The 11,410-nt window shown below is 38.7% G+C and overlaps 1 protein-coding gene across 1 annotated transcript in view; it reads left to right on the top strand.

Annotated features, from left to right (window-relative positions):
* Positions 1-9,894: 9,894 nt before the first annotated feature.
* Positions 9,895-11,410, top strand: part of C2CD2 (C2 calcium dependent domain containing 2) — a 44,531-nt gene continuing 43,015 nt past the window's right edge. Inside the window, exon 1 of the mRNA XM_085305275.1 lies at positions 9,895-9,909. Within this exon, the coding sequence (XP_085161401.1) occupies positions 9,895-9,909 (15 nt within the window). The remainder of the gene's footprint in view (positions 9,910-11,410) is intronic.

The raw sequence follows: 11,410 nt of genomic DNA, 5'->3' as shown, positions 1-11,410 counted from the left end.
TTAGAATATTGATTAAACTGTGCAAGTGAAATTGCAGTTAAAACAAGATTCCTATGTACCTGTGTAAAAGTGACATTTCTAGATGTTGACTTTGTTCCACCTCATAAGACTATATTTTCTACTGACAAGAAATAGTTCCAATATGAAATGATCATTGCACTCAACTTGATTTAACAAAATCAGAAACACATAAGCCATGCTAATATCCTTTCAACATATTTAAGAAAAGAAACCTGGGTATATAAAATCTGAAAAAAAAAAACAAAAAAAACCATTTTTTCTAAACATCAGTATACCTTCTAAAAGAAAAAAGCAACTATTTCAATTATCATATGATCATCTAACTTCTGATTGGGATTCTACTATATAGCATGATGATACATACCATGCATTTAAAATCAAAAGCTTGTGCAACATCTTTGAAGAAACTTTGACCTTTTTCTTAGTATAAGATGTATTATTAAAAAAAAAAAAAAATCCTTAAAATATTTTGGTCTAAATGGCCTTCTTCTAAGTTTTTATTTAGATTTGCTTTTTAAGTATTGTTTTTAACTTTGAGGGTGTTTTGTGTTTTCTAAATTCAGTTCCTGTTGTCTAGAAAAGGAATTCAGGATCTCTGAAGTTTAAATATGAGATGTTTATATAGCAGTTCTGGTTTTCTATTAGCTTTTATACAGTGTCTTAAAAAGCCCTTGATAGAAGTGTTTATTTTGGAGGATATGGAATAAATATGCTTCCACTTATATAACTTTAATATATGTTTAAAAAGTTAAATTATGGGGGAAAATGTTAGTTGCTTGTTTATAAATAAAGGTCTTTTAAAGAGTGTCTAGTTTGGCCACAGGCAGAATAAAAGATAGATACAAAAAACCATCTTCATAATATTTGTTTAATTTTGCAGCTATGTACTAAAGTGGCACAAAGTTAGAGATCTTGTTAAGTATAAGAGGTTGATTTTATTTCTTAAAATTTGTAACAAGAATGTGCAGATGATTTAATATATAGATTAGGATTTTTAAATCTTTCATTTTTTGATTAGTTTTATAATCTGTCAGTTAAATCTCAGAACAATCCTGTTTCAATGGAAGTACAGTGAAAACTTCCATCACATTTAAGAGCAGCATGATTGAGCCAGGAAATGTTTTGGGGGTTTATTTCTCTCCCTCCCACCACCCCCTTTTTAGGCCCAGTATTGGCAAACTGTATAAGCATATGCTTAAGTTCCATTGAGATCAGTCTTAATACTCTTAAAAAAATTTTTTTGCCTAAGTTATTTGCTGAATTGGGACCATGATCAAATACTGAAAGTGAGCAATAGCAGAAAAATACATATGGATTTTATGTTGTAGAACCAAAAGCTAAAATGAATCTTCCTCTATATAAAAACTGCATATACAGGTAGTGTGTAATTCTGCAGTTTTACAAAAACAAAGGACATGAACCGGTAGTAATATGGTCTGTACTTCTCATATCTCTTTAAATTTGTAAGGAGGGATAAAACACCCTGGCAGTTAAGTGAGCAGGTAATCTGCTGAAGCAGACACTAGAATTTGTCTTATGTATTTCAGAATAGAGATACAGCCTTACCAGTGAACCAAAACACACAGCTCTAAGAGACCTGTTCCTGCATTTCCTATTTAGGCAAGCCTTCTAGTAGACATTTGGGTTGTTTGTTTTTTTTTTTTTCCCTTCTAAGTAGGGCATGCAGGCCTCGTCCGAAGCTACGTGTACTCTGTTTTTATTCCAAGCTTCCAGTGATAAAAGTGGAAATTTCTTGCATGGGATAAGGACAGACTATGCCTAATTTCTCAGCACTGACAGTGACAGTGCAAATATCTGGCATGAGCCTGTAATCTGGCATGTGCCTATACTGTTCAATAAAATTGTTTACATTTTCCTACCAGAAGATTTAGATGAAAATCAAAGCAAGCTTAGATTTTTTTAATGTTGCTGTTAATGAATCAGTGTTAAAATCTTTTTTCTTTTTTTTCCGAACACAGCCTGATAGTATTTTTTAATGTCATTGATTTTTTGTTTATTTAAAATGACTTGTGAAAAGTTGTACGATAACTGTTGTACATAAAGGGACACTATCAAGAGAGAAGTTATATACTGTAAATGTGCTTATCTGTATTAACAATACTTGATACTAATAAAAATCAAAGAATTTAAAAACATGAATTGACTCATAATACTTGAGCTACTTGGGCATAAACATGCCTTATTAAGGGCACCCTCAATTGTTGCAAGGATGTCTGAAAAATTCGTCTGGATTCTGCGAGTTGAGCTTATTCGTCATGTTGCTTTTTCCTCTTAATATTCCAGAATAAAGGACTTGATTAATTTTTCTTTTTTTCAGTTTCTCAGTGACATGTTACCTTTTTAAAGACACAAGCATTGTCTCTAGCTTCCCACTTTGTTATCAGCATGTTTAATTAAAATATATATGTAAAAACAAAAAGAACATATAACAAATACAAGTTTTAAGACTTATTCTTGACAGTGTCCCTTTAAAAAGCAGGATAATGGGATCACTTACAGTGCTTGGGTACAGRGGAATGTTTTCCTAAAGTGTCTAGACACTGGCATTGTCCAGTATATTTGCTACAGAAATTTCCAATTAATTAGACAAAATCACTTGTCATTTTAAAGAATTATAGAGGTAAGACAAAAGAAGCTGGTTTTATAATCCTGTATACCTTGTAGTCATTGTATATCGGTTCAATGCGCCAGTGTTGAATTTTAATTAAGAATAGGTTTTTACTTTTTTTTAGGGCTGAGACTTAATAGCTTAGGATAATGTTTTATTTAATGTAATGTAAATCCATTGCTGCTTTGTACAACTTTTTCTACTGTGTATTTTCTTTACTTAGATCTTGACTAAGAAGTGTTGGCGTCCAATAAACTTACACTTTGTTTCTTTTGAATTATTGTGTCTTATACTGGAATCTCTTGGCAGATCATGATGATATTATGCATACCATTATGTCTGTTGGCTGGGAAATTGGTTTACAAAAGAGCATCTTTTGATCTATTTGTTGTATGTAAATGATAGTTTTTACATTACTAAAATATTATATTGACTTTTTGTTTGTTTCAGTAAGTGCCTCCATTGAACTTCTTATGGGGAGGGGGGAAGAAAACCAACTGTTGTAGAAAAGTTCTTCAAAAGACTTGAGCACCGATCAATTTCTGCTTCCTCTGCAATCAGCRATTAAAATAAGACTGTGTGGAAGCAAGGTTACATCAACTGAGAACCTCTTTAATCTAAAATTGGGTTGAACTACATGTTTAAAAATACACTGTTAGGACTGGTTATGTGATTTTTSTTTTTTTCAGTGCTCTCATTAAAAGCAATTTTACTACATGTAACCCTTGTGGGGGAAGGCAGTATATGTATTCCTATGATACAGAAATTGATCTCTTATCTTTTGGGTTTGCTAACTTCCACTCTCAAAGTAGACTGATACCTGCCTTTGAAAACCCAGGACTGTTTCCTCAACTTCTTGGACCAATAGCTGCTGGCCTTCACCCTTTTCACTGGGGCAGAGTCTTTGATCTCATAGACCAATTTCACTCACAACAGAATCCTCATAAAGATTATTGACTGGGTAGCAAAGAAGGGATTAGTGGGAAGGGCTCCCCAAAGTATGGGGTATGCCGAAGTCAAGAGGATTGAGCCCAAGTCAAGAGGCCCTTTTCACACTCCTTGAACTGCTTTGAAAAGGGGAACAAAGATTCCTAGAGCATCTCTCCTTGGAGTGTCCCTACATGCCAGAAGTGAAGTGAGCTGTAGAAAAGTTGGAGAGATGTGAGAGCTGCTCTCTGATCCATTCACAGAGTGGTAAACTGCCACAGGTTTGACTCTCTCTTCTCCTTCCACTATATATATATATATAAAAATCTCTTTTGCACCCAGTTAAGATCTGTAAGTCCCTTCTCTATTATTGTTACAGAGCAGTCTTAACATCTTCTTTACACAAAATGGCTGCTGTAGAGACCATACAACCTATATTGACATAAAAGTCAAGAAGCAAACCAAAGTCATAAAAAATTAGACACTGATGTTATAAACATTATGCCTAATTTCATAGTTATGCTTTGGTTTATTTCCAGCCTTCCACTTCTAAGGCAACTGCTCCATAGACAGATCCAGCAACTTTTACTTATTCTTCCATTCATGGGATGTTTCCAGTTATCACTGTTAAAATCAGCTAACTCCAATAAGATAATTTTTACCTTTAGATATGTGTGAGTAATACTTCTATTTCCATTACTGAAATACTCTGGCAATGGAAAAAAATCAAGGTGTTAGCTGCAATGGAGCAACATATACAAGTCCTATTTCCCTTCTTTCTTATAAGAAAAAGGGAAACTCCTGAAAAAGAGATTTGCTTTTTGTCAYCTCCATAATTTTGATCCAGCCCTTAAGAATTTCTTAACGTCTTGGCAGTCCAGGGCATGGGACAGATACAATTCTTGAATGCCTTAGAGTCATGGTTGCAGTTACTAGGTTAAGCACATCCTCTTATCCAGCAACACACATCTTCAATGAAGTGCACATGTGTTAAAAAGATGCAGTGTGTGATARTATGATCTGCTGTGCTAACCAGCATCCATAGATGCTTCTGCTGGAAGGAAGAGACAGTGCTGAGGTCCACAGGCTCCATGGTCAGGTGTCTTGAGGAACAAAGTGCAATGAAGGGGAAGAAGAGGTAGGAGGGAGGAGCATGCTCCTCTAGCATGAGATAGAGAAAGGAGCACGCTGTGGCCCCTCCAAAAACAAACAAACAGTCARCTTCTCTTTACACGTGTGGTTTGTGATGACTACTGGTCTTTGGTTCCTTTTCCTTTCTTTCCCTAACAAACAGCTAGGAGTCTCTGAGAGTCTTGACATCTTTTAACCTTTTGTGGCTGGCATCCGTTACTCCATGCTATAAAGTCTAGGAAAGAGTTTAAGGAAAGAAAGACTTCCCAAAGGATTATTTAATAATATTCTCCCTACAATATTACATTAGAGGAAGGTTAGGTCCCTTTGAAAGAAGGCTTTGAAACCCTATATCCTGAGTACTTCAATGGGTGTAGCAACTATTCCTGTAGAGTTTTAGTAGCAGTTTTTCCACCCTGCCACRTACACCTGTGAGTCCTAAAGAAAGGAGCTGCAGAAACCTGAGAAGGCTCTATAGAACAGTAAATACAGATCTGTCAACCACCATCCTGCTTTCTCCATTTTTAGCTGGCTAGTTCTTGGCTTCATGCACATGTCCCATTCTGCAGAGCAGCCTGTGTGGAGTCTGGTCAACAGCAGAACAAAAACGGCTTTTCTCACCCATAACTGGAAAGGTGAAGAATTCCTCTCTGCATGGCAGCCCAATGCTGCGRTGAAAAAGGCATCTGCTATTTGCAGCTACCTCCTCTTCACTCATCAGTCAACTGAACATTCAGGTGCCACAAGCAGAAAACTTAGATTTGTTAGCTCGCATTCAGCATATTTGTTTCAGAAGTTTGACTGAGTCATGTAAAAGTAAATGCATCTTTTAAAAGTATAAGAAATTAAAACACCAAACTGACACTCTGAAACAAAGACTGGAAGAGAATACCAGAATAATAAAACATGAGATTTGAAATTGGGTACTTTTTTAGGAAGTAGTAATACAGCTCACAAGGCATGAGAGAGTACTTCATGGAGCCCGAGTTTTATGAAAATGACCCTGTAATCTATTATGGCCATCTAATACAGTGTACAGGCACTAAGAGCCAAAAACAGAAGATCGCAAAATCACATCCAAAAGAATAGCCCAGCACAAAGGCACCAAACAGAAGGTGAATTTCTCTTTCTAAAAATATATTCTTATTATTTATATTACATATATTTTTAAATCTCTGTAATGTGGCAAATGCTGGCTTTGGAGATGATTCCCTATTAGATTAAAAGGATGTAACAATATGCTTTTGTCTAAAAACTGTCTTCTCCTCCAGTATTTCCTTCATTAACCATCCTGTGCTACCAGCTTGTTTTCTGCCTAACTGACATATCGGAGTGGAGAGAGGGATTCATCTGCAGACCCTGTGGTCATTGGCTTCCTACTGGAAATGCCAAGGAGGATGCCAGTTTATGCCAGTGGCTTCAGCAATGCAGACAGTCATGTAAAAAAATACAAACAGAGGATTAGTTGTAGCTTAATAAYTATTGTCATAACTTATAGTCAACACACTCAACATAGCATGAAGTCTTAAATGAGGAAATAAAAGCTTTTTACCCTTCGTCTGTTTCATAACGCATGCCATTCTCCTTCAAATAACTTTAAGGCATTGCACACTCATATTGTGAGTGTTCTTATACCCACACACTCAAGACTCAATAGATCACAGCCTTAGTGCAACACCCACAGGGGTGTGCTCTGGGATCACGCACAACACAAAACTGGTATCTTCCCTTGGCTTTTCTTAACCATGTAGCTGAGTTGGAGCATTTTCACTGCGCTTCTCGAGGGAGGTTTAGATTTTGAGATTTTTTGTAAGTCTTTATTTTATTTCATTATGTTAATTTGCTACAAAATTGCCCAAATTGCATTTGATTAGGATGATCCATTGCTCTGTCTCTAACTTGAAAATCTCTTCTACTACTTAGCAAGTCCTCTGTTCTTTCTGATGCCCAAAATGCCTTTCTGATTTCCCAAAGCCACTTTGTCTTAGTGTCTCCTAGCATGTGTCAGAGGAGCATGAGGAACATATGAGTGTACTGCACAGGTGAAGAACTCACCCCTGGAAAGCACAGCATCTCCTGGCTTGRATCCCAAGAGTCAGAGAGAGGGGCAAGATTCTCTCCAGTGCTTCTTTGGCCGGAGATCCATCAGTACTATTTTGAACCCAGAAAGCCTTAACCATTTGGTCTCAATGTCAATTCTGAGCCTGAACTAATCCAAAAACAATGAATTTTATCTAATTGGTATCATCTATCACATTGAGAGTGCCTATTCTTGAGGAAGGCAGCTTGCATGATTGCTTAGCACACAGCAATCTTTCCATCCCTGCTCCATCAATGTAGTCAGAGATCGCTTGGCCTCCACCACTTGCGCTCTCTGGTGGAGAGAATATAACTGGCTCCAGCAAGTGAAAATAAAGAGGAAAATAAAAGAGCAGCCTCTTTGACACGCTCTCATTTTTAAAAACTCACAATGCTTTGCTGAAGTCTAGTAAATACACTTTTGAAGTCATCATAATACAAAAAAATAATACACTCAAAAATATTTTCCTACTTGCACTACCAGATAGAATAAGTAAAAGCAACTATCAGCAATTCCAGATAAAATGCCTTTTATTAGGCTTTGTTCATTTCACAAAGTTGTGACCACTTAGAAATTGATTATGCACCCAGATATTTGAGAATGGGAGAAGTTTGATCATAAAAAGAAAAGTAAAATAGTTATAATATGATAAAACAATCAGAGACTTATGAAGTGAATGAGTGAAATAGTGATGTGCTTGGATGAATACAAACACCACGGCGATACTTACTGATTTGCCATGAGAAGCAAAAGTGAAGGCCTAAGGATATCATCATCTCAGAGCCTTTTGCACAGAACGAGACTCCTTTACCAAGGCGAAGAGAGTGTCTTCTGAAAGGAGGAGAGTTATTCCAGATTAAGAGCTAGTCCAGTGCTAGCCTTGTGCCCTCATGTTATTAAAGCCCTCCTAGCTACTAAAGCTTGTTTAGAGACACCTGCTTGGCTGTCAGACTGCTGATCATCTTCCAGCAGCTGGGGATCTCAGCTGGCCCTCTTTCCATTGCTCTCCTCTCAGAGGGCTGTCACAAAATAGGTGGCAAAGTTTTTGATACATCAAGTCACTTGAGGCAAGATGAGTCACGTGTAAAGTTGTATCAATAGAAAGGGGCTACAGAAACAGGCCCACGCTGGAGAGTAGGCAGAGAAGGGCAGGACCAAACATATCAGCTCGTCTTCTGGCTCCTGAGTCATGCCTTCCCCTGCTCCACGCACTCCTGGCTGACTTGCCAAGTGCCCAAGTCAGCAGGTGCTAGGACATGCCTGTTACCCGTCTCGGCCACAGCAGGGGGGATAGAGTGGGAGAGAGGCTGACGTGCTACATGTGAACGGGAAACGTCCCCTGCGCATGGGAAGTAACACACCGTGGGTCATGTTTCTCATGTGAAGAGTGACAGCCTGATTCTGCTGGCAGAGCTCTCTCTGCGAAAAGTGCGAAGCACTGTCACCTCAAGCTGACTTTCAGGCTAGTAAAATTTCTTAATGAAGAAATGAGTATATTCGCTTTGCAGGTAAAGGCAATCTCACAGAGAAACATGCGATGCTGGAATAACCTGGGCTGCTAAAGTGCAGTTTGGCAAAATAAGCACCTCTTACACATTATACTGTCCTGACAAAGTACTTGTTTTAGTGCATGGATGGACTCTTTTAACCTTCTCTTTCTTTAATGTGTGTAACAAAACACTTTAGGGCTCAGAGGTAGAGAATTAGTAGGAAAGGTTTGGTCTGATTTTATCTCTGCACATTGTAATTATGTAGATGATCATTTCATTGCTGTGAACCTACTGCTTTCTTTTTGTTCTATGTACAGCTTTAACAATTAAAATGATTAAATAACAAATAATTACATAAATATAAATAACAAATGATTAAATGATTCCATCCTGCCCCCTTTGCTTATATCCATATTGTGGAATTCAGGATCGTTTTGCAGCTCCCAGGTCTGACTGCATACTCTGCTGAAGTCRTCTGCTGAGCCAGAAGATGAGCTGCCACTTTTCACAATCCCTGTGCCAAGTTCAAGCTGCAGTCACACCCGCCTGCAACAAATCTGGACAAATAGTCAAAATCCTAAAATTCTGCCTGCAATTTGTCTGAAGGAAAAAAAAAAAAAGGAGCCTTTTTGAAACTCAGGTGTATGATGAACCCAGCTGCACTCATTAACAGGTGAGGTATTTTGTTGTTTTTGCTCACTCTTCTAGGATAGCTGTACCAGTAAGCTAGTGGTCTGTAGTTTTCTTCTTGCCTAACACAGAAAATGAAACTGTTAACAAAGTTAATACTTCTAAGAACCAAAACTGGACATGTGCAGTAACTGCAATGAATGATGCACTTGTAACTCTCTTGTTGCAGAATCCATCTAAAATCTWCTCTGTATCAATAAAAGTCAGTTCATATTTTCAAAACTTGCTTTGCAACCATCATAGAGAAAGGTGTACTTATTTGGTAAATACAATGAAAGGTGGGATTTGGGAAATATAGAAGTTGCTTAACAGAAGTACAGTATATAGCAGAGACCAGCAGGAAATTAGAATCACTATTCCCAGCTTCAAAGTACAGAGAATTATGAACAACTAATTACTTTATTTACTAATCATATCACCCAAGCTGTACTTTGACAGATAAGATCYAGAATGTTCAGAGGCAACTATTGTAAGTTTGTGGGAGCACATTAAGTATTCAAGTATTCGCTGCCACATATTTTGGCTATATTTAAAAAGTAAAAATATAAAATCTTTCCAGTAACAAGACAGTCAATGAAGCTTTGGAAAGTTGTTCTTACTATTTAAACATAGTCTTTTGCTCTTTCTCAGCACCTAGCTAATAAATCCGGTCTCTCAGCAGGGTCAATTAATCCATGTACATTGCTGTGTTGACCTGGCACTACAGCTCTGGTCATGGCTCTCTGGAAACCTTGGCAGCTTGCTGCTTGGTATCAAGCACGTGTATGTTCTATCACCTGCCTAGAGTCAGGCAGGAAGRAGGAGCTCCTCACTGAACAAACATGGGATTTTCCTGTGTCCCAGGCAAATATTTTAACTGCCAAGTAGCCATTCTTATGCTTTCACAGAGAAATAACTGCAGCAGATAAAACTGTGCTCTGGCCCCGATGACTCTGCAGTTCGTAGGTGCAAATGGGGGCAATGATTTTACAAGAGAAAATGATCAAATCACTTCTCAGGCAACAACTCATTCCTCTTCTCAGAGGCTTAATTGACATGAGGAGCTGGTGTTAGTAATTAATAACAACACTGTATTAACTAAGAYGTTAATGTAATGTATTCCTTTCCAATTTCTATCTATCTCTATTTCTTTCTAGTTGTGAATTTGCTTGAACAGCAAACAAGCACTCACCAGCCAGGCAGTGAGGAAGTTAGACCAGGGTCCTGTCCTTGAGCTGGGCCACCGCTGGGCCCTGGTAATCTACCTCTGCAGTCCATGGCGCTCACTCAAACRGTCTGGAATTTCAGTTTCCATCAAAGGAAGGAAATTGCTGCTCTTTCAAGGCTATAGTGGCAATAATCTAAATGTCARTGGTGCAAAAACTGAAAATGACATTTCATTACCAAACTCAGTGACTTACTTGCTTATTATTTTGGTGCCTAGATTGGCCAAAATACACAAGTGAGGTCCACTGGCTAGGAGCTACTACARGTGAAAGAAATCACCAAGAAAGAAACAGCAGGTAAAGAACAGGGCAACAAAATGAGGACACAAAAAGCGATGGGCTGATAAGGCAGCACTYGACAAACCAAATAGGAGCTTACTAAAGGTGAACGTCACAGAAATAAATAATTACGAAACTTCCATTTACTATCAAAAGACAATTTCCTCCCCTTTATTATTCTGCAAACCTCCTACCCCGATATCAAGAAAGTAATTTCCCACGTTCTGCAGAAAGCACTTAGCTCCGAATTTACACTCCAGATCACAGAGCGCGGTGTAACACAGAATTGCTTTTTCTCCTTCCAGTTAGTCTGACATGCMTGGCAGAGAAAAGGGCAAGATGCTGAGGTACCAGCAAAGAAAAGCGAAACCTGCATTTACCCTCTGTGATGGAGTGGAAGGGAAAATAAATGCACAGCAATCTCCTTAGGTGTTCCCCCAGCCAGTCCTGTGGCRGGAGGAAAGGCTGGCATGGTCGCGGACCTGCCAGCATTGCTGTGTTGGGTGAAGGGCTGCCTCCACGAAACACTCCGTATCGAGGGCAGTGTGGCAGCTCCCTGCRTGGGGCTTTGCAGCTATGACATAACTAGGCCAACACGTCTCGTCTCAGCCTTTTGAACCAAAAGAGTACGTGATCTTTCTTATGGAAAACGTCAGGCCATTTTTGTTAACAGGCTCCCACTACGCCCACAAGCAGGTATCCATCAGCGGGGTGCAGAAATGTGAGGGTCTTCTTGCACAGCTTCCAATTTGCAGCCATTCCTCAGTCAGCAGACAGCAGCAGTGACATAAGGGGAGACCTTCTGCCGTAGGGAAAACATAAAAACGAGTTAGCCCGACACCGGCCTCTGTCCCGGTCCTCGGAAAGTCTCCTCCGCTCCAGCGGCCTTATTTAACTACCTCCTTTCCGAGCACCCTCGGAAGAGCCGTTCCCGTCCCGGGAAGTGTCTCGCCTGCTC

The sequence above is a fragment of the Rhea americana genome, unplaced genomic scaffold (assembly GCF_003343005.1).
Source record: "Rhea americana isolate MKP2758 unplaced genomic scaffold, rheAme1 scaffold_101, whole genome shotgun sequence".
Taxonomy (NCBI): domain Eukaryota; kingdom Metazoa; phylum Chordata; class Aves; order Rheiformes; family Rheidae; genus Rhea; species Rhea americana.
Note: the sequence above shows the minus strand (reverse complement) of the source record. Positions and strands in the feature narration are given on the sequence as shown.